This window comes from Desmodus rotundus, chromosome X (assembly GCF_022682495.2).
Source record: "Desmodus rotundus isolate HL8 chromosome X, HLdesRot8A.1, whole genome shotgun sequence".
Classification (NCBI taxonomy): Eukaryota; Metazoa; Chordata; class Mammalia; order Chiroptera; family Phyllostomidae; genus Desmodus; species Desmodus rotundus.
In genome coordinates this window covers 80,575,572-80,599,874 of record NC_071400.1, presented here as the reverse complement: position 1 = coordinate 80,599,874, position 24,303 = coordinate 80,575,572, and the positions used below count along the sequence as shown (strand labels likewise).

The window sequence follows — 24,303 nt, the reverse complement described above, 5'->3', positions numbered from 1 at the left end:
CGCGCCCTCTCTCTCTCTTTCTCCTCCTCCTCCCCCTGAACTAACTCTCTCTCTCTCTCTCTCACTCACACACACACACACACACACACACACAGTAGAAGTTGTTAAGAGCTGAAAATTATCAGGCTATTCTAACTGAAGGAAGTAGTTTGCTGGATCGGTATCTACTTATCTACTTACACAGTTTCTTCTCTGGGCTTAAGTAGTTCCTAGTTACCTGTTACATCACTTTTCACTAATCCCTTCTCCACATATTTTCCACTCTTAGTCCGGAAGTGATCATTTTCCTCTCTCCTTCCTCTTGAAGAAATAAAGCTTCATAGGGCAGCAAAGATCCCAGAGTTTACCTATTTCTCCCATCTGCTGAACACACTCTTACGTCTATGGCTACGGTACTGTCATTTACTGAAGTCACGGCCCAGTTAAAATATTTTCATTCTTCTCTTCACTTATCTAAGCGTCCTAAAAAGCCCTGTTTAGGATGAATGTGCGCAATGAAAGTCCTAAGTACTTGCTCATGTACCAATGCCGGGTGGCTGTACAGATTACAAATTCGTGGCCCCCATCCAATGGGCTGGTGACGGGCCTCGTGAATCAGTATTTTTACCACCTCCCCAAGCCTTCAGGTAAACTTAGAAAATAAAGCACATGTTTGAAATGTAGTCTCTCCTACCTTGTAATCTTTATTCTGTAGACCTCCCGTTCAAGGACAGCAGATGGGAGTAATAATTTAGAGCAAGTACAGAAAGAACATGTAGAACTCTGTCACTGCACGGTGCAGACTGTAGAACCTGCTTCTGAAACCCTGTTTATTAAGGTCATGAGAACAGCACCAATACATATGGCTGAATAGCTGCCCCCTCAGTGAGGACGTTCACTTGATTCTCTCCTGGAATGTCAAACATAATTGGATAATTGGACATATGCTATTTAATCATCCATTCCATCGACAGGTTTTGAGTGCCTACTATGTGATCTAGACTCCGAGTCCCTTCTCTCTCAGAGTGACCGTGGGCCTGTGTTAAATAAGGAAGTCAGAGAGGTCCTCTCTGAGGCCTGATTCAAGTTAGGAAGCACACCCTGTAAATATCTGCAACGTCTGGCTTTTCCCGAAACTAAAATCACCTTTGAAGGGGAAGAGATTTCACAGCATGGACAAGATTCAGGCAAATGTAACAGGACAGCTGATGGCGATAGGGAGAACTGTGTGAGGTCCCAAGGTGCCTAGGGGAATGAGGTGTCATTGTCCTGTGTACAATGTTTCTTGTATCTTGTATCTTCTTCAATAAGTGTCTGTATTTTTCATAGTACATGGCTGGGTACCTTCTGGATAGACCCTGTATGTATATAGCTACATGTGCATAAATAAATATATACATCGAAATATTCCTTTATGCATATATGATATATAATTATATTACATGCACTATTCGCTACTTTCTCTTTTAACTAACCATATAGCAGGGTCATCTTTACAATGTGGCAGGAAATATACCTCCATAGCATGAATTTTAAATGTTTCACGATACTGTACTATGTATATCGACCATAGTTTTACCAATCCCTCAGTGATGGATATTCAGGTCTGATACATAATAAAGGCCCAAATGGGATTTTCCTACTGGGGTGTTTTGGTTTTTCTTATGGATTTACTGAGTTATTTACACATGAAGGCCACTAAAATTTTGTATGTTATAAATGTTACAAATAATTTCCTAGTTCACTATTGGACTTTTAACTTTCCTTTATAACTATGAAAACAGTTTTTTAATGAACAAATGGACTCCTCTGTGGTTCCTATACAATCATAAGTGAACTTTCAGTTCCACTTTAAGCAAACATCTCAAAAAAACACTGGGAGTGCGGCTTGGTAGGAAATCCTGCCCGCACCGCTAATTAGTTAAATAGGTTTACTAATTAAATTAGTTAAATTGCGTGCATAGGTTAAAGGAGGAGAACGTTTCATTACTGCGTCTACCTCCAGAGCAGAAAACCCACCGGAAACGCAAGAGCTAAAATAAAACATACAGTAGCTGATGACAGTGGGGGGGAAAGGTCATGTCCACGAGATTAAGTTTTTCCTGCTATTCTACTTTCCAGTACTATGCCTCCGGCAATCACTCTGCTCCGCAGGAACGGGGGCCTGCACACTGAGGGAAGTCTGCCACCCTGAAGGCTGCCTCTTGGGGTGCTTGCTTATTCTGGCACTTTAACATTTTTTAAAGAATATTTTCTTTACATCGAACGTAACTCAACTCCAGTGACATTCCAATTATGACAGATGACAACGTCTCATCACTGGCCACCATTGAAAGGGACTTTAGGCTTTACACGAACCTTCTGATGCTATCACATCATCCCACCACCCTCATCCCAGGAAAATCATCCTACAGGGAAATATTGTATTACATAGCCTGATTTACTGTGGAAGAAATTAGTATCAGATGACCAGAGGAAAAGCATCATTTAATGCTAATAAAACAGCCTAAGGTGTCAGATATGAAAGGGGAGACAAATTGTATATGTTTAAAACTAATGAAATAGTTTAAATTTGACCTGTAATTTATATATTCGTGAGACACAAATACAGGCAATTATCTTTTACAATTTCATTCACATAATGGAAAAATTATTGTTATTAAAACATCACATTTTGAGGCTAGAAACAGTAAGGTGCATGAAAAGATTAAAACCCACATTTCGGAAAACTCTTACAGCAGCAACAAAATAACAAAGAAAGGAAAATTTCCTTCATGATTTGACCTTTAGCTGTCTTTATAATGCTTCATTTATAAATTCTAACCAATACACGGAACAACTAGAATTGCCTTACTAAATACCTTTACCCACTCAATAAATAATTACTATAATCAGAGACTATGAAGCAATAGGAATAGCAAGATTTTTAAGAGCTTAATAAATACTTTCTTTCACACTGATTCCTGGCTTCCACGATCGAGTGGGCGAGGAGCAATTAGTAAATGAACGGTGATACGGCAGTGCTTCTGGCGTACTCGTTCCTGCGCGACTTGAGGTACCAAATAGGAAAGGAGCCTCTAATCGCCTGGCTCACATGGAATCAAAATGATGAAATAGAAGGAGAAGAATCCACGGGCACATCTTATTTCTAATTCCATTAATGATCCCAAATTCCTCTTCAAATGACTTTTTGAGCTATTATAAAGTAAATTTTAATGTTTCAGAAAGAGAACTGCATATCTCAGGAAGCAGATAATTGCCGCTGGATTTAGCAATCTGACCCACGATATAGAAATTTCTAATTAAAGTCCTCTTTTTATCATGCTAATCTTTCAGCCAAAAATTTCCTTGGGACATGTTATAATGAAGATGAAATGTGCTAAGGTTTTAATTCAACCAGAGATCCCAGAGAAACCTAATAAACATGTTTATAAATGTTCACTCGCAGTAAATTCTATTGTGAAGTGCTCCTGTTGTTATATATAGCTCTCATCATAGGCATCATTACACCAGGAATAACTAAACTAACAGAAGTAATTATTTAAAATGCTAATCTTCCAAAGCGGGATTTGATATAGGTAAAAGAGGAACATGACTTTCTGTAACAGAATCGGCAGACAGATGATCTGGAAATAAGGAGTCACATGACAGGACTGTCAACTATCATTAATTCTGTCAAAGACAGTTTCTCCCCAAGGGTTTAATTTATAACAGTTTCCTAGTTTTACAAAAAAAAAAAAATGATGTCTTCATTCTCATCCTAAGTTCCCCATCGCCCAGAATACTTCATAGAAGCACTAAGGGCATGTTGGTCTCACAATAACTCTAAATTAATTACCACTAAATACCGCTTAGAAAGAATTTTCTCTTTTTCTTTATTAGCTTAAGGGAGTAGAGTTGGAGTTAAAATAAAACATTTGCCAATAGATTTGAGACCTGATTACATAGGATTTACCCCATATTTACCACACATTTACCTATGTTGCTCTGCCAGTTTAGGAAGAAATTTTCATTGAATAGCAGCATTAGTCCACTTTTGCACTAATTACTCCCTGGCAAAGACTCCAAACTAACATGTAAGGATACATTCTGGCAGAATTCTGTAGCAGGGATTATTGTACGTGGGTATCTGCTAATCATGCAGTTTAAGAAATAAAGGGTCCAGCACAAATAATACCCCTTTTATTACATCTTTTATAACAAAATCATAAGCATGTCATTCTGTAACATAACAATATCACACTCAAGCACACCATCGGACATTTCAGGTGAAATGTTCACATTAAAACTATAAACTATCACACCCAAATTATTAGCCTACCAACCACACCCAAGCAGGCCTTACTTCTGCTGGACCCTGTATATCCATATAAAATTAGTTACCAGCCCAGCTTATTATCCATCTTCATTTTGATGCTACCGCACTTTGAATATGGTTTCATTAAAAATAGGGTTAATAACTTTATTTAAGAAATAATTATTAAAATATTAAAATGCTTTCTGAAAACAGACTATAATAAACAATAAAATGAATGAAAAACAGGAAAGCAAATCACTTAATGAATGTAGAAGCTAGAGGTTATTCTAAAGAAAATGGGAAAATATGGTGAATTTGCTTGAAACATTTACAACCCTAGGGCAGAAATCATATGCACCAAACTTCGGGATATCAGGCCCCATATCCATTATTTCTATTCTGTGACCTTAGTTAAATGGTGTAATATCTCTGGATTTCACTTTCTTCACGGATAAAATGAAAAGGATGGAGAGTACTCCATCTACTTAGTACTGCTCACACTAAATACACATATAAATTCTTTCCAAGTGCATTTGAAATTTCACGTGGGTTGGGAAGCAATTGATCACCACTGCGGAACTTTATAATACTTAAGGGCAAAGGCACTCTCCCACTTCTCAATCCATCAGGGGCCTGGGTAGATCTGTAAAAGCTTACTTAAAACAAGTAGCGTCTCCAGTAAGTACAGTACTCATTACTGAACACCTGTAAGACACCATGCTAGCTACTTTGCTCAAGTGATCACTGTCCCTCATGGGAATCTTGTAAATTGTGGCCGACTGCATTTTTCAAGATAGATACAATAAGATATCTGTGTGCTTTTGTTACAAAGTAGCAACGACACTTCACCATGGAGAGCTGGGTTTATGCTCCCTGCCCTAGAATATGAGCGCAACTCTGACGATGGAGCAAATTACACTATGTGACTTCCAAGACTAAGCCACAAGAGGCGATAGTTTCTGCTTGGTACTCTTTGGGTCGCTTGCTCTTTAGAACCCAGGCAGCGTTTGGACCACAAATTACATGGACAGGCCACAGGTAGGTGTTCCAGACAACTGCCCCAGCTGAAGTGCCAACATTAGCCACCAGACGTGTGATGTGAAGAAGTCTTTGGGATGAACGGAGCCCTGGTCAGCCCCCAGAATCGTGAGATAATGACAAAAATGACTAGTACTTACGTAACCTCTTAAATTTTAAGGTGACTTGCTACGTGGCAACCATAACAGAATAGGAATAAGCATGACTCTGGCGCACAGGTGAGGTGAGAGGTAAACATTTGTATCACACAGTAAATAAGAAGATGAATTATTACTGCAGCTCACTTCCTTACGACGCCATACTTCATCGGAGATTTGTTTTATATGGGGAAAAAAGTATTTAAATAAATAGTTGGTATTCAGACTCTTTCTGAGGACCAAAATGAAGCTACACAAGATACACCACAGCCAGTCTACATGAGCCAATCCAAACACTATATGAATGATTACAAATAAGCCATCTGACCTTTTTCGAGAAAGTTATACAAGTAAATTCACTCAGTTCCATCCAATAATTCTTTCCACCCTTATAAATCCACCATGCCCCATAAAATGTAATGAACACGAAGTAACTAAGAATTTTCAGATACCCTTGTTTTGCAGAAATTGACTCCATGTTTTTTATCTCCCACAGCTACACCTCTGGAGCCACCTCTGGTATCAAGATACAGATGGGAAAAGTCAGTTTCCAGCGTTGTCGGTTAAATTACAACCCTTTAGAGAAACTCCAAGTATCTCTGCCAGAGATTACAGTGGACTTTTATTCTACACTTTCAAATTAGGGTTGCTTTAAATTCATATCATAATTTATAACCATAATAAAATGCAGGAAAGTTGGCCTGATTATAAACATTTCTTCACCCTTAAGCACTTATTTAGTGCCTGCCGGCTGTGTAAGAAGATTTTGTACATATACACTGTGTTAATTAGTTCAGCCACCATGTAAAGCAGAAATTATCTCCAGTTTAGAAATGAGAAAACTGAGTCATAGAGAGAAAATTCAGGGCCAATAGAGAGTTACTAAAATAGTATGGCTGGAGTTGGAACTAGATTAGCTTCCCCTTGTCCACCAGTGTTCAGCCCAAGAGATACTTTTAGCTATAGAATGCTCCCTTCATGTAACATTCCCATTATTTCTAAAAGTTCAGCCTTTGTGTTTAAAATAATTTATAGTCATTTTATATTTTATTTTTAAAACATTCTGGTCTCTTTTCTTATCTATAAATAAGTAAAAGCTGGTAGCACTTTCATCCGGTCCACTGAAAGGCCTTACAGAACGAGAAGAGTCCCCGTATACAGTCTGCGCTCGGTACACACTGACTGGGGAAGTGAGTAAAACGGACACCTCCAGTTGCAGGATGTCTGACTGAGACATCTGACTCTCAGTATAAGAATATTGTGTACGTGACATTGAAAAATCCTAAAATGCTTCAGACGATGTTACTTAGCCAGGGTTCCTTTTTCCCTTTTATAGATAATATATTGAAGGGGAAGAGTGTATTTGTTCAAAGTAATACTAGTACCTATATTTTTGCTAACACTCCTTCCAGTTTCAAAACTCTGCTCGGAAATCTTCTGGGCACCCATCTTTCGAGCTGAGCTCAAACCTGACAATTCAGTTCCTAGGTCAAATGCTCAATCACATTAGAAAGCATAAAGGCTTCCACAAAGCAGATCAATGGGGCTTTTCATCTAAGGAACGCTCCCCACTGGCTGGCTTTGCACCCTCTGTTTGCCAATTTTTTTCTGTATAATCTGCGTTAGATCTGAGGGATAAGTTGCATTGGGAGGGGTTGATGGCAGAGATGGAGGAATCTCCTCATCCTGTCTCTTCCCTACACAGAAAGACTGGGCAAAAAACCACCTACAAGCACTTTTTGCCGGGGTGGGGGGGGAGACTTTAGAAGGAAGCATAGCTATACTCCACCTTGTGTGGTTCCAAGATTATTTCTCAGCAACATTAAAGTGAAAAAGTGTATCCTTTCCTTTGAATCCTGATCCAGTATATGAGCTCAGGAAGTTGTCAAACTCTTCAGTTTATCATTCAAAAGTTTACTTATAAATCAGTTTATAAGTCAGGGTATACCTTCTCATAGGAAAACTGATAAAAATTCTCACAAGGCTCTCAGATCAGACCACAAAATTTCACTTAACTGCTGATGCATTTCCAGTAATAATCCTGCCATTGGTGTCAGTTTTTAAGAACCTGCAATGAGTCTATACCACAGAATGCTCTTCATATAATTCATCTTACTTAACCATCCTAGCAGTCGTACGAGTGAGATGTAGCCATCATAACATACATGAAGAAACTGAGACCCAGGAAGGGTAAGTAGCTAGAAAGTGGCAGAATGTCAATATCAGTCTCTCGGATGCCAAATCTTGGGCTCTCTCCTCCTTGGCCAATTAGTAGATTCCTTCGCAAGGACTGGTGCTTCTCTGAGTGAATGTGCTTTCATCTGGGGGTTTTAAAAATGAATGTTTCCCTGCTTTGGGAGTATCAAGGGCATTTCTCGGTTTATCTCAACTCCCTTCCAGGGAATGGTGAAATGTCTGGCCTCAGACACAAATTCCATCAAGCCCTGGGATAGTTTAAATAACTGTTGGCTGCCTAGTCAACATCTGTTTTCTTCTAATACTTCCTAATACAATCTTACTTGAGCCAGGAATCACTCTGTCCCATTTGGCTGGCTTTTGATTGGTTTCCCCTTATTGGTTTAGGCATGATGTGAACCTATCCAACAAAACGGAAGCAAAACTATGCTAGGGAGCTTCTAGGAAATGCTTCCCCATCCTTAAAAGAGGCATCCATTTAGATCATAATAAATATGCATTAATCAATAGACGGTTTCAACAACTGAGTAGCTTCTGGGGAAAAGATTAAAGTGTTCTCAACTTCGCAACTCGCACTGCGTTAGTAAGATCCAAGTTTAAAGACAGGACTAGAAGCAGCCACGGCAGAATCTCTCCAAAGCACCCTTTCAATAGCAGAGCCCTTTATAATCAAAACCTCCTCCCCCATGAACAAAAAAAGCCACAAGGGACTAAATAATTCCCAGCAACATAAAATAATGTTTTAAAGGAGAAAAATACTCCAAACAAAGCAAGGAACAAAGCATGAAAATTGTTTTTATGCCATGTCACCAATACATGGCCAGTGCAGTTAATATATAAATAATGCCTGCAAACTGATAAGATACTAAGCTAATTGATTAAAACAATTGGGAACCATATGATCATTTCGCAGAAAAAGAAATCCTACTGACTGTTATGCACATGTGAAAACGCTCACTCTCATTCACAACAAGAAATACATGGAAACACATGGAATTTTACACATAGACACACACAAACGCCAGGTGGCAAGTTTATTTTAATTGACTCTTTTCCTTTTTATTTTTAAATTATATCCATGCGTATCTTATAGTAAAAACATGTTAAATAAAAAAAATAACTTTTGCCGTGGCTGCTCTGGCTCAGTGGATTGAGCACGGGCCTGCCAACCAAAGGGTCGCCGGTTTGATTCCCAGTCAGGGCCCATGCCTGGGTTGCGGGTCAGGTCCCCAGTAGGGGGTGCATGTGAGATGTAACCACACATTGATGTTTCTCTCGCTCTCTTTCTCCCTTCTTTCCCCTCTCTCTAAAAATAAATAAATAAAGTCTTTAAAAAATAAAAATAAATAACTTTTGATGAGACTGTTTCCTTCCAGTGATCACCCATCTCTTGAAACATGCCATTCAATATCAGGTCAGTTGTTATTACAGAGAATCCTTGTGTGGCTGTAGAGGGTGTGCAAGTGGGCATGTATATATGAATGAGGGAAGGAGCAAGAGGCCAGGGGAAGAAAAAGGGAGCAAACTGATTGAATGGCGTATTTTAAAAGACTGTTATAAGGAAAGATCCACATGTAAGAGAAATTATATAAAGGAGAGTAGTAAATAAGACTGAGGAAGTTTGCCAGAGCAGAGGTCATGAAATCCAGGCCAAGACAGGAAGGGAGGGTTGCTGGAAGTGATCCATAGTGGCAATGGGTAGATGCTGAGAACCAATTATGTATGAGAGAGTTCAGGGAGAAGGCGTCACAGGACTAGAGGGCTCAAGCTTGGATGAGAAAAAAGATCAGAAGGGACCCCATCTGATATATTTAAAGCTGACCCCATGGGCAAAGATGGGGTCAGCTTTAAATATATTGCACTTGAGGTTATGGTAACACATCTGAGTATGGGAACTACTAGTCCTTATGTAGATGAAACTGTAAAATGACCACTTCAGGGGTGGAGTTGAAGTTCTAAGAAGCACGAATTGCTATGCGAGGCAATGTCATCTCCCCTTGAGCCTCCAAAAGGAAGGCAGTCCTGCTGATGCTTTGGTTTTAGCCCAGTGAGGCTCAGGTTGAACTTCTGAACTATAAGATTATATATCTATGTTGTTTTAAGGCATCGAATTTGTGGTTATTTGTCACAGCAGCAAGAGGAGACTAATATAGACACTCATCAGTTAGACACAATGAATAAGACACAAACATGGAGGGCATGAGTATACTTTGTAAGAAGGCTGCTTCCTTCTCATTTTGTTCCATTGGTGAATACCTAAATGCCATTTCTTGTTCTACGGTGTTAGCCACTATATCTCTGCCTAACCCCAAACATTATATTCGTCATCTAAAATATTTAAAGAGAGAAAACCACTGGGTTTTCTGGTGCAGCCCTGCCTCCTGCTGCGCCTCTGCCCACTTTTCGGCCCTGTGGTGGCTTCTTCTTCCTCAGACTGCCTTCAGTTGGCGCGTCTGCTGGCTCAGTTATGGCAACTTGCAGCTCCACTGTCGTTACTGGTAATGATGAACCAGGTCATGACCCAGATTTATTCTGTATACCTAAGCATTACACTGAGGGTTTGGACAAGGTATTTATTCCTCAAGGAATAATTATGGACAGGACCAAATGGCTTGCTCGAGATGTGAGAGGAGAGGGGAGGCCATCACACTGTAGCCTTCTGCGTGCTCAAGAGGAGCTGTACATTCTTTGCTGACCTGCTGGATGACATCAAAGCCCTGAACAGAAACAGTGACAGATCCATTCCTATGACTGTAGATCTTATCAGACTGAAGAGCTACCGTAATGACTGATCGACAGGGGACATAGAAGTAATTGGTGGAGATGACCTCTCAACTTTAACTGGAAAGAATGTCCCGATGGTTGAAGCTATAATTGACATTGGCCAAACAATGCAAACCTTGCTTTCCTTGCTCAAGTGCTATAATCTGGTGAAGGTCGCAAGCTTTCTGGTACGAAGGACCCCTTGAAGTGTTGGGTATAGACCAGACTTTGTTGGATTTGAAATTCCAGACAAGTTTCTTGCAGGATATGCCCTTGACTATAATGAATACTTCAGGGATTTGTAGCATGTCTGTGTTATTAGTGAAACTGGAGAAGCAAAATACAGAGCCTACGATGAGAGTTCACGTTGAGTTTGGAAACATCTGCAAGCCTACTGAAATCACCAGTAAAGTTATCAAATGTTCTACTTCTGAGCTTATTGCATGTATCTCCTAAGAATTTTATCTGTTTTGTATTTTAGAAATGTCAGTTGCTGCATTCTTGAGCTCTTTATTTGCACTATGAGCCTAAAGACTATCCACTCCCTTTGGGTGGAACGCTATTTGACATGTGAATGAAAAATCTCTTAAACCACACCACTATTGAGTGGAAATATTGAAATTGTATCTGTAAGGAAAATTTAAAGAGAAGATATATTAGTTTTTAATCGGTATTTTAATTTTTATATATATTCAGCAAAGTACAGAAGCGATGGAATATTGTTCATTATACCACTGGGTGTTGAGAACAGTAAAAGCAGTCAGGTTTTGTATCAATGAGAGCATCTAGGAGATGCTGTTACAGCAGATAAACCATATGTTCTGGAGGTATTTTAGTAGTGTTTCAGTATTACTAACTGTATGTTCCTGATTGTTCAGATTATTTGCAGTGACTCTTTGTCAACGGTTCCTTTTACATACAAATCAATATATTAAAAAAAAAAAAACTTTACCACCTTTTGAATTCTTCAATGTAAAAATCCTTAAAATACAGGCTGTCTCTTTAAAAGAAAAAAATATATATAAAGATAAATCTGTTTTTCGTAACCCCCCCTTTAATTGTTTTGAAGAGACCTATAATACAGTCTTTCTGTTTTACCTCCTTGTCATTACAAGAGCCCATTTTACTGCTTGATATAATTATTACTTTTGTGACATTTTATAGATTTTTTTTATAACACGGAGGATGATTCTCTATAGTGTTTCTGTATGTTTAAAGTTCGGTATCTCTATTTAAAATGTTTAACTGCTTATTTCACAAATGTATAAATAATATTTACCTGTCTACTGGCAGGCATTCTCCCAGGAGGTTGACAGCTATTGTTCACCAGACAAAGAAGAAGAAGAGAAAAAACATTTTTTCTCTCCAAATGCTTTTTAGTACTTGCAAATATTAAAAGACTAAGGACAATGGCAATGAGAAAGGATCACCCCCTCCGGCTGATCTGGCTGGCAATTTCAAAACATGACACATCCAAAGTGTACTAGAAGTCACAGCGCCTGGTTTGAGTCCAGTTATGCCAGTTCCTCGCTGCTGACACAGATCCCTTATTCCATAAATTTCTCCTGCCTGAAAATCCGGGTATAATACAGTGATCCCACAACTTTACTGAACAGGACAAATGAGATGCCTTTAAAAACTGCAAATGTTACATAAGGAAGACAGGTGCCTCTTTTTGTCCTGGCAAGATAGTTAGGTTTAAAGTTCTCTTGTATTCTTACAAAATTACAAGAGAATAAGCCAAGCACGGGTCTGATTCCTTTACTCTGAGCTGTTAGACTGTAGAGGACATGATTTGGGGCTCAACATGTTAATTGAAGAAATGTGGGGCCTGCACCCTAAGCTGTGCAAGAACACAGAGATCAACAAGGCCTTATAGGCAGATATAAAGGCATGTCCTTGTTGGCTTGTTCGTTTCTTTTTCTGCTACATCGATTCCAGGATAAGGGCGGTTTCACAATATCTCTGGAAGAAGGAAGAGGCTCGTGTGCAGTCAACAAAGGGGGAAAGGGGCAACCTGATATTTGGGGGCACCTAGGAAAAGCCACGTGAAACCAGTCTTACTGATAGTGTGCAGGTAATGGGTACCTTCCTCAAATTTGCATCCCGTGGTATTCGGCAGTTTTAAGAAGAAAAACAGCCCTGGCTGGTGTGGCTCAGTGGATTGAGCGCTCTGGCCTGGGAACCAAAGGGCCACTGGTTCGATTCCCAGTCAGGGCACATGCCTGGGTCGCAGGCCAAGTTCCCAGTAGGGGGCATGCAAGAGGCAACCATACAGTGGTGTTTCTCTCCCTCTCTTTCTCCCTCCCTTCCCTTCTGCCTAATATTAAATAAATAAAATCTTTTAAAACACAGTTATAAAAAAAAGAAAGAAAAAAACAGCCCCCAAAGATGTACATGTCCTAATCTCTGGCACCTGCAAATATGTCACATTACATGACAATGATGAATTAAGGTTGCAGATGCAACGAAGTTTGCTAATCAGGTCACCTGAAAATAGGTAGAATTTCCTACATTATCCACGTAGTCCCAACGTCATCATGAGTCCTTATAAGTGGAAGACAGAGGCACAAGAGTAGGTTGGAGTGATGTCACATGAGAAGACTCAATGTGCCCTTGCTGTCTTTGAAAATGGAAGGGGGGCATAACCCAAAGGAAAAGGGAAGCTGCTAAAAGCTGGGTGCGGGGGAAGGAAATGTAATCTCCCCTCAAGCCTCCAGAAGGAAGGCAGTCTTGCTGATGCTTTGATTTTAGCCCAGTGAAGCTCAGGTTGAACTTGTGAATTGTAAGGTAATAAATCTGTGTTGTTTTAAGGCATCGAATTTGTGGTTATTTGTCACAGCAGCAAGAGGAGACTAGCATAGAGACTCATTATCAGTTAGCAGGTGAGGTTAATCCAAGAGAAATACACTTTCATCCACATGGACATAAACTATTCAGTGTAGCTTCTTTCGCTTTCATTCTTTCTGCAGCCCACACCAATCATCGACACTCGCCAGAAAATCATGCACTCCACTGACACTGTTCTCACCAAAGCAAATATAAGCTAAAGTGAGAGCATATCAGCTTACTGGCCAAAATAGGACAGAGAACTGTGCTATTGAGAGTGAACTGCGGTGTTATTAGTAATTCTACTGAAATACCTGCCATGTATCAGGATTTCCCAGGGACCCTACCCACTGGCATTTCACTGACTGGTTTTCAATCCCCATGTTACCTGACCTAATCACTAACATTTAATGCTGTTAAACACTCCTCTCCCTGAAACACTGTCTTCTACCAGGTTCCAAAACGCCACGCCCTCCTCCCTTCTCCTCTCCTCACTCTGGTCATCCATTTTATCCCTTTTGCTGATCGCTTCTCGTCTCTTGAGTCTTGGGATCTCTCATGTATCTGTGCTTTTTTCCCAGGTGGTCTCATCCAGATCAATGAGTCTGAATCCCATCTATGTTGCTGATGACTTCCAAAGTACTAATCTTCAGTTCTAATCTTAGACACTCCAGGTTTACGTATTTTAAAGTCTTGTAAGCATCTCAACATTAACAGGTTCAGAACTGAGCTCCTAACTTACTCCCAAACCCACTCCTCCTACACTCCATCCTAGCTGAGTCATTGGAAACTCACGTTCTTCCAATTGCTTAAGCCAAAAACTGTGGGGGACCATTCTGTGTGGTATTGGAGACCGTAGCCCTATGCGAGGTAGGCCTTGAAAGAGGCCTGCAAGACTTGACCGGAAAACTGGGAATGCAGGAGGCGGGCATGACCTGATGCTAACACCAAGGGTAAATCAGGCCTGAACAATACATTGTATCCTTTGAAGCTTGCTTTGCTTTGTATAGCCCTGTTGATATAAACCAGATGTTTAAATTCCAAGCATAAGGGAGTGAACCCCTAATCTCCTGAACCACGCCTTAATGACCCTCTGGCGTCAGCATATCTAGCAGACCCTGACCTGAGGCAGATCTCTGTGTTTCCTCAATTGTTATCTATAGATAATATCTGTTTTCTATAACTATAGCCTTTAGACGTTGATTGATGAGCTTCGCATGCATACTGAATACCCCTGCGAATACCGATCCCAATAAAAGCCATTTTGGAGAAGGACTCAGGGCATTCTCCACTAGAGGGAATCACCACCGGAACAACAGATCGTGTCCAGGAACGACTTATTCTCATCCTTGGTGGCTGGGAGAGCTCCGTGGGACAGGCGTCCCACAAAAACCTTGTGTTGCAGTAGTAATCCTTGGTTCCTTGAATTCTTTCATGATTCACTCCTACTCTGCCATGTGGAGAATGACCTTGATGAATGGTGGCCTCAATTCTGCTGCCACTATGCCATCCCAGAGGTCAAGAAACAAAAATGCTCGCCAACCAAATGAATACGGTCAAATCCCATCATTTACTATGTGATTTCACTTGTATGTGGGATATGAAACAAAAGGCAACAAACAAAACAAACAAACAAAAGAAACTCATAGACACAGACAACAGAATGGTGGTTACCACAGGAGAAAGGGGTGGGGGGAGGTAGAAGAGGGTACAGGGCGTCAAGTATATGGTGATAGAAGGAGACCAGACTTTGGGTGGTGGGCACGCAATAGAATGTACAGATGTCATATTATACAGATGTCACACCTGAAACTCATCTAATGTTATTATTGACTGATGTCACCCCAACAAATTTATAAAATAAATAAATCATTTTAAAGCATATGGCAAGATGCAAGGTGAAACGGCCGGGAAAGTAACACAATTAGGGTACGGTCAAACAGTAGGAAGGTACACTGTTTAAATCTCGGGTTGTACCATGTTCATACGCTCTGCCGTGTCAGCCTTCCCCGCTGACGATGCGAACAGAACCAGAGGTGGTACCTGAACAAGGGCCCAATAGACAGAGGGTGCCAGATGCTGCCGAGTGCACTTGCTCTACTGCAGAGATGCAGGGACAAGTATACCTGACCCCTAGCTGTAGCTCATCAGTTAGTCTACCAAACAGCTATGGAATTCATTTGCATTTCGTATGTAGAGCGCCTAGGAGACCATAATGACACCATGGTATCCTTCCTGGGTGGCCAGTTCAGGAATAACGTAGCTGTCAGCTCACAGGTGACAGGAGCGTACCTTCTGATTTGGTCTTTTCTTCTCTTTCTAGTCATAAGTAACACTCACAGGCACTCCATTATTTCTTCCACCCATTTTTAATATGTGTAGTAGGTTAAGTTGCTATCTATACTTAGCATACATTTTGACCTCTGCCTATGTCTCACAGGCTATTTGCTTCCTCATCAGCTAAATATAACTCATGGGTTTCATGTGTATTTCATAAGCTACTAGTTTACTTATGATTGATGCTTAATGCCGCCTAGAAGTGTTATCTATCCTCTTTGGCTTTTTAAGGCACAATTAAAAATTGAAAGAGAGAAAAGACTGACAGGTGTCAGAGGGAAGGGGTTAGGGACTGGGTGAGAAGGGCGAAGGGATTAAGCAAAGAAAAAAAAAGACTCATGGACACAGACAACAGTGTGGAGATTGGCAGGGGGGAGGGGGATGGGGGAGGTAGAAAAGGATAAAGGGGGGATAGATGGTGAAGGAAGGAGACCTGACGTGGGGTAGTGAACACACAACACAACACACAGATGATGTAGAATTGTACAGCTGAAACCTATATAATTTTATTAAACAATGTCACCCCAATAAATTCAATTAAAAATAATTTAAAACACAATTAAATATTCTCAAAGACTACAGCAAACACACGTTCCACACTGCATTAGCAAATCCTGTAGGCTGTCCGAAGCATATCCAGAATCCAACCACTATGCCTCATGCTGACTGATAGGCCCATTATCGAAACCAGTATGGAGGTTCCTCAAAAATTAAAAGGTAAAACTACCACCCCTGGCCAGGTGGTTCAGTTGGTTGGAGCATCATCCTTTACACCAACATGTTACAGGTACAACCCCCAGTCAGAGGGGAGGCAGCCTATAGATGTTTCTCAGATGGATGTCCACGTCTGTCTGTCTGTCTCTCTCTCTCTTCTCCTCTCTAAAATCGATGAGCATATCGTCGGTGAGGATTAAAGAAAAAACAGAACTGCCGTATGATCTAGCCATCGTCCTTTCAGGCAGATATCCAGAAGGAACGACAACAGTGCCCCAGTGAGCTGTCTGCGCCCCCCGTGTTCGCTGCAGCATTACTCACAACAGCCGTGACACAGAAACATCTAGATGCCCACGTGTGGATGAGTGGATGAAGAAAATGTACAAACATCCAACAGAATATTATTCAGCCTTTCAAAATGGAAATTCTGCTATTTGTGACAACATGGTTGAACCTGGAGGGCAACGATATGCTAAGTGAAATAAGCCAGAGACAGAAAGGCAAAGGCAAATACTGCATGATTCATTAGATGTGGAATCTTGAGGGGGAAAAAAAAAAAGCCAAACTCAGAAACAGAGAGTAAAATGTAAAGTGATGGCCTCACCAGAGGCTGCAGGGCAGGAGTCATGGAGAGTTACTCTTTAATGGACATGCAGTTTCCAGTTTGCAACACAGAAAGAATTCTGGAGATGGAGGATGGTGGATATTGTACATGTCTGTGAACGCACTTGATGCCACTGAACTGTATATTGATAATGGTTAAGACCGTTAAATTTGATGTGATGTGTATTTTACCACAATGAAAAACTGGGGGCAAAGAAAAGAGAAACAATCCCAACCCAAGCACCTGTTTCATCTTGCCTGGACCACTGCATTCTGACAAGCATCCTTGCATCCATCCCTGTTCCATTTAATCCATTTGCCACACAGCAGCCATGTTGAAATAATACAAGCTTATGGCATTCCGCTGATTGCTTTCCATCTCACTGGCAATAAGCACCTAAGCCATGACCATTCCTTTCAAGACCCTATGTCATCGGGTCCGCTATTACAGCTGAGACAGCATCTCTTAGCACGGTGCCCCTCCACCCATAACTTCCCTTGAATAGTCCAAGTATCCTGACGACTCGGGGCTTTTGCACTGTCTGTGTTCTCCCTGACCCGGTTGTCTTCCCCTAGATACGCACACCTATTTGCAGCCTGACTTCTTCGTGAGTCCTTCTCTGACAACTCAAACCGAAATGTTAACCTCTCTCTGCATATTCCATTTTCATCTTTTATGTTCCCTTTCCGGTATTCACAACTAAATTTTACTTTACTTAACACAGATTACTTACATATTAACAGAAATGTTATTTTACTTCTCTACACTGTTAACCTTAGTCATATTATGACTCTCCCATCAGCATACACCCCCCATTAGGGCACGGATTATTCCGTATGTTTGTTTATTGATATATCACTTGGTCCTATAATAACGCCTGGCACATCGTAGGTGAAGTGTTAAATGATTGCAAAAATGAATCTGAATCCATGAATGAGTCATCGTACATAGAAGAATCATAGGAGAGAAAATTCAGTATTAGTATAAGGAACATGAGCTTGGAGTTAGATAAATCTGAACTTGAATCCAGGCTCCGCTACTTACTGGTTAGCCCTTGAATTTTGGATTACATGGGCCAATTTGAAAAGGAGACAGAAGTCACTCTAGGCTGAGAGAACCATAAAAGCTAAGGCAGAAAATGCTTGGTACTTCGGAAGAAAACAAGTGATTTAATTGGGGCGGAGTGAAGAAAACGTGAGATAGGCTAGTTGGCAATATGCGTGAGAGTATAAATTGTTAATAGATCACGGAGCTTCCTAATGAAATTTAGGAGAGTAGACTTGTTAGGAAGGCAGAAGGAAGTGAAGAAAGTTTTCAGAATGCCATTATTAAAGCTATTAACAATACAATTTAATCTGATCCACAGGAGGTTCTAAGCCAAAGATAGTGATATCGACTGCAACGCTGTTTCCGTAATCTAGAAGACAGGTATTGAAGGTGTGAATCAGAGCGCGTGTATGAATATCGATGGGACATAACTTAACAGAGAAACGCTGTGGAGAAAGAATTGACTTTATATGTCCCATTGCTGCACATCAGATCAATATAGAGACAAAAGAGCATGGCAGACATTTAAGTCTTGATGACAGCTGAGTAATGTTCTTATTTACATAACAAAGAGGAAAAGAAACAGGTTTGTGAGCAATGAAACAAAACTCCCTTGCAGACAAGTAGGTTTGAGAGAAAAGTGCATGCAGATCAAGGCCTAGATACACATGGAAGAGTTGACAATGAGTTGGAAACGTGGCTGTAACTCAAGAGATTTGGGAAGTGGTAAAAACAGATGTAGTGGTCATCTGCATATAGCTTGAAGCCAGGAGATTAAATCCTACTGAAAAGAGAGAGTGCCTATAAATAAGAGGATCAAGTGTTCCTCCGTGAGACTCCAGTAATAAGGGAGTTGGAAGAGAAGAGGGGACTCGATAGAGAGAGAGATACAGAACAGTCAGGGATGAAGAAGAACCTGATGAGTCTAGGGGCTTCGAGAACAGAGTCTCAATTACGGTAGAAAACCTGAGAGCTGAAAAGGTGGCACTTGACTTAGTGACTAAATATAATTACATTTTGAATAAATGAATGAATGAGTAAAGCATTGGCTACGGAAGGCGGTAAGTGAAAGAAAGAGGCACAGAACAGTACATTAACAGGGTAGGAGGGAGTGGTGTGTCGGCAGAGAGCCCTCCACACGGCTCTGAGAGTGCACACTGCTTTTGCACAGGGTGAGGCTCCAGGACAGAAACTGAAGGTCAAAAAGTGATTGAGGATTTTCGATGTACATTTAGGAGTAGAATGAGGTGCATGATCAAAGTCACAAAAATACAAGTTAAGTGTAACTATCAAGAGGATATGCCCCATCCAAGAATGGATGGCAGTTAAGTGATGCAATGAGGGAAAAGTAGGGCTTCACACCAGATGATATCTCTTCTCGGTAAATTATTGGAAAAACTCACACATAGGCAGGGATCCCAAGGTAGCTCAGGTGGTTTCACCTCAACAGGTTCACACAAACTTCAATGAGTACAACTCAGATTTTCCAAGTTTTGGGCAAATGGGAATAATCGATGTTTCTAAGATAGTGGGAATTTTGAAGATAATTAATGGATTTTAATTTCCATACGAGAGAGTTGTCTGCATGGCTATCTTCCCAATTATGAAACCTTCACCCTTCCTTGTAAACCACCAAATAAGCACTACAATGGAACCCTCTAAACTCAGGGGTTTCCAACCCGTGGCCCACGGGCCACACGCGGCCCTGGGTGGCTGTGAATGCGGCACGATGCAAAGTGGTAAATATACTTAAAACATGATGACATTTTTGTTTGTTTGTTTTCATTCATGTTTGTGCATTTAATGCGTGACCCAAGACAACTCTTCCTCTTCCAGTGTGGCCCTGAGACGCCAAAAGGTTGGACACCCCTGACACAGAGGAATCCAATTCGATCTGTCTGAAGCTCTTTTGAAGTGGATCACATACAACCTGCAGGGGACGGACTGTACAGGCTCAGCCCCTCGGAGAAATTTTTTAAAATCTTTTTTCTTAGTAAATAATTAAGACATAAACGTAATCAAACCTAACTATGTGTCGCATTATCTTCTGACGAACCATCTTCAGAAGCAGGCAGAAAATATCACTCCCCATTCATTGGAATCGTGCCGTTTCTTTTCTAAAACAGAACATTGGGTTCATTTCCATAGCTTATGCTAACTGAAACAGATTAAGTGAATTTGTTGAATATTTTATGCTACCTTATATATCTTGTAATATTTAGATAAAGGTACAGGGAAAAAAACCGAGCGGAGCAAAATTAAGTTCATTTATAATTACTTCATTAAGGAGTCATACCTGAGCAATGCCTTAATGAGGTGGTAATGAGGTAAAAATGTGCTGCCAGAATAGGCACTGGAGAAAACCTTCTGGAAAAGACAGCTCAATAAAGTGATAATGAGGGCGGAAAAACTTATTGCTTTGTCTTGGCTTATGCTCCTTTATTTTAGGATGTGCACCATTTTTCTTTAAGTCTTGGACGTTTCAACGGGAAGACGGTGCGGATGAGAGTCAGGGAGAGTAAGGAGGGCAGGGAAGGGATGGAAAAGAAAAGGGAGGGTGAGCATGAACTTAAAATGGGCGTCAAATGGCACCTCCCACAACTCTGTAAGGATTATAAGCATTTTATGAGTTCATATAATGTGGACACACTGCTTATAGTAAATGGTAATGTGTGGCAGAATTATATTTACTTACTGATAATGAGAAAGCATATTAAGTTTCTTGTTCAGCTGCATACAATTAGCTTTGTGAAAATGTGGGTGGGAATTTAACACAAGATAAGGTTGAGTCACACGAATTTTCTCGCCTAGTCTCCTTCGTTTAGCTTTGCAAGAAAAGTAGCCAAGGATATAGGGCATAACTAAGCTTCAAATGCTTTCCTGTGGGAGTCTTTCAGGGGTAACAATTTTCAGCCTCATGTATCATTTAACTGCACCAAATAAATCACTGATTAAATTCAACCACTATTTTAAAATCAATGAGTCTCTAAAAATGTATACTTACAAGCCAAGAGGCATAGGTCTATAATTTCTAAATTCCCATTCATAGTATAGTTTTGATAAAAGTCAATTCCATAAGAACTTTTCAAGTTGCTCTACTCAGCAAAAAAAAAAAAAAAAAAAAAAAAAAGTTTTCTTTTCAAAAGAAATTCCAGGAAATCTAATTCCAGTCCATGTCCTTTTCATGCTCTGACATATACAAGCTATAATTTCTTATATCTGTAGGTTTCCTTCAATGCTGCAATGGTAGAAAACTCCACTGAGAAGATTCCTTGTGCGGAAAGTATTAAAAGGTACATAGTACAGGACCGGGTTGCCGTGTGATTTTTTTGTATAAAATCACTACCTACTACCGAGCTTATTATACAAGTTTAAATTAGCCAACTTAAGAGATCATGTGAAGAAGGTTGCAGTTATGTTTTTTTTAAATAGAACAGGAATGGGTATTTCTACAGAATGAAAATATAATAAAGGTACCTACATAGAGTATATATTTCCTTAAGATATCCCATATCTAGAAAATCTTCCCAAATAGTTCAATAAATGTTACCCATTTCCCCAATTCTTTCAAAAGTTACATGTATAAACCTTTAATGAGCTTAATGATCGTTTATAACCGTTGGTAGCCTTTGTAAGAGAGGACCTTAACAGGTAGTTACATAGTGAAAGTACAAATCACTACTATGAGACTCCACATTCATGAAGAATCAACATATATTAAACCTACGGCACTTCCTAAGGTATATGTCTGATGACTATGTTGTACTCCTGAAACTAATATAATCTCGTATGTCAAGTGTAACTGAAAATTTGAGAAAAGGACAAAGGAGAAGAAAAACCTAGAGAAGTCACAATAACAAAACGGCATCCTGTGTGAGCACCGACTCCTACTGGGATGCAGAAATTGTTTGGCGGGTAGAGCAGAGAGGAAATGGTGACAGACCTGTGGAGGAGCCGGGCTCCGCGTGGGGTCGGAGGAGGCGACATAAGCGGCCTGTGTGTAGGCGTAGCTCTTGAACCGAGGCTTAGGAGAAGCAGGAGTCCGTTCATAGCCCTGTGCTAGACTGACCGTGATCTGCACAAAGGGATTGGGGGAGGGGGGCAGAGAGAAGGAGGAGACCTCATCAGTAACCCTGAAAAGACTGCTTGCCCAGACCTAGAAAAACCAACATTACGTGGAAACAGTGAGATGAGAAGTTTAGTGGTTAAACACCTACAAATCGCCATCAGGAGCGGATGCGCTCCAAGCATCGTGGTGTTCAACTTCGTGTTGGAGGGCAGGTCATCAGAGCAGATAGGAGGGTGGGATTTAACCATAAGGATTCCATACTGACACGACTCAAGCACAAATAGGGGATGATGCTCTTCAAACGAGCAGAAACAGGCATCCAAAAGCAATTTTCTCTGAACCCAAAGCAAACACCACCAGAATGCATCAGGTCAATACCCTGGAAAGGACTGAAGCGTTCATAAACTAAATATAGAGCTAGCTCAGTAGGGTGAGAAAATTAGGCCTAAGCGCTTTCCATGCCTTCAGCAGAAATTTAGATAACAGCTTTTTCATCTTTGTTTGTGTCAGAGAAATACAAGAAAACACTCCGAACACCCACCGCTGGGAGCCAGGACAAGCCGTGTAATGGAAGAATCCCACAGGATTCTGTACAATAATACAATAAAAATCTTTCTCATATGTAGTCTCCATTTAATTTTTACTTGAACTCTTTAAACTAATTTATCTGAGCAAAAATGGCACCTGGAACAATCAAAATGTGCTAATACATCAACAGGTTGCCACTAAAAAGAAGAAAATATTATTCAATAGAGTACTTGCCTTCATTCTTGCTCTAATTCTTTGCTCTCTGCTCTAGTTGAGGAAAAATGTAATGTGTATATGAGCCTATCTGTTATTTCATTTTACACAATGAAAATAAAATATATGCTGGGTTCCATATTTGCATAATATTATGCCTATCAATAGCAGAGTATTTTAACAATGTTTTTTAAAAACAATATTATAGTCCCCAATATCAGATAAAATTTTAAAGGTTTACAGTTAGTCTCTCTCCCTCTCTCTCTCTCTATATATACACACACACACACACACACACACCCCCCATAGAATATATACACACATGCACACATATATTATGCTATGTGTACAGATAATACATGTGTATATATATAAACACACTATGCCATGCATATGTATATGTGTGTATATATCCATAAATATAATAGATTTATATGCTGGTATGTATATGTATATGATGCCAAAAAATGCACATAAAAGAAAAAACATCTTTGACATTAGTTGCCCTTTCGACACTTTACCTGTTGAGAATAGTGCATTTGATGGTGTAACTGGAAATGCTCCTCTCTGGTAACTCTGGATGGCCTGGGCAACGTCTCCACTTCCTGGATGGCTTCGAGGCTCACTTGTTGAGGCAAAACTTGAAAGAGTGATGTGATGTACATTAAGATGGACTTCTTATCTGGGTAAGTGGTGGCAACATCTGTAAGCACATTAACACCGCACGTCAAATTTGGGTTTCTATCTTTGCGTCTCTAAAAGGGGAATGAACAAATCAATGTCACAGGAAGAAGACAGATTAATGAGCACTCCATTGTCCGGGAATATCCTCCAGAGACTAATTAGAACATGATAATGAGGCCCAAAATGCCCTTCCAATTTGGCAGACCAATGAGATGAGCACTGAAGTTCATTTCTTTTCCTCACTCACATAAAAACTTCATTCCCAAGTACTTTTTCCGAAGTCAAATTGCCAGGCTAGCCCATCTCACAGAGCGGTTCTCATAAGATAAGAAACAAAAATAAAAGATTACATCTTCCTTGCCATGGAAAGTTATATTAACATGTCAATTAAAATGGTGCATTGGTAATTAAGCAATTACACAAAAGAGCTTAATGCTTCGGCTTCCAGTAAAGAAAGCTTACCCCTCCTAATCAAATTTGTGCTGGTTTAAGTATGTAAAGGGCAAAATACATCTCTGTGTTGAAATGAACCATGTATTTTCACAGTAAAAATAAAGCAATTACATACCATATGTATAATGATTTGTAATATTCCTTAAGTATATTAAAAATACTTGTTTACATGATGGCTCATCTGTTAAGGCCAGATGCTGCTTGCCTCCTCAGGCTACAGATATAAATTTAAAAGTCCTTCACAGAAAGTTGATCTGACATCATGTCCTTTGCTACATCCAGGGAATGAAAGAAACCTAGAATTTAAAGTCAATAATAATTTGTAATAACACACACAGTAAAGTGGAAGCTCCTTCAAAAGGTCCTTTTGTTACTTGGCATTCCAATTTATCCACTGAGCTCATTCCAGGGAACT

At 40.1% G+C, this 24,303-nt stretch overlaps 1 protein-coding gene and 1 pseudogene across 3 annotated transcripts in view; one reads left to right on the top strand and one right to left on the bottom strand.

The window, feature by feature from the left end:
* The window catches only part of DMD (dystrophin), a 1,965,474-nt gene that overhangs the window by 1,367,641 nt on the left and 573,530 nt on the right, over positions 1–24,303 (bottom strand). For all 3 annotated transcript variants that reach the window (XM_053917632.1, XM_053917633.2, XM_053917631.1), the window contains exons 8-9: positions 23,273–23,454; positions 21,885–22,016 (exon numbers count right to left, since the gene is read on the bottom strand). In XM_053917632.1, the coding sequence (XP_053773607.1) occupies positions 21,885–22,016; positions 23,273–23,454 (314 nt within the window). The remainder of the gene's footprint in view (positions 1–21,884; positions 22,017–23,272; positions 23,455–24,303) is intronic.
* Positions 10,115–10,781, top strand: LOC112301983 (hypoxanthine-guanine phosphoribosyltransferase-like; annotated as a pseudogene).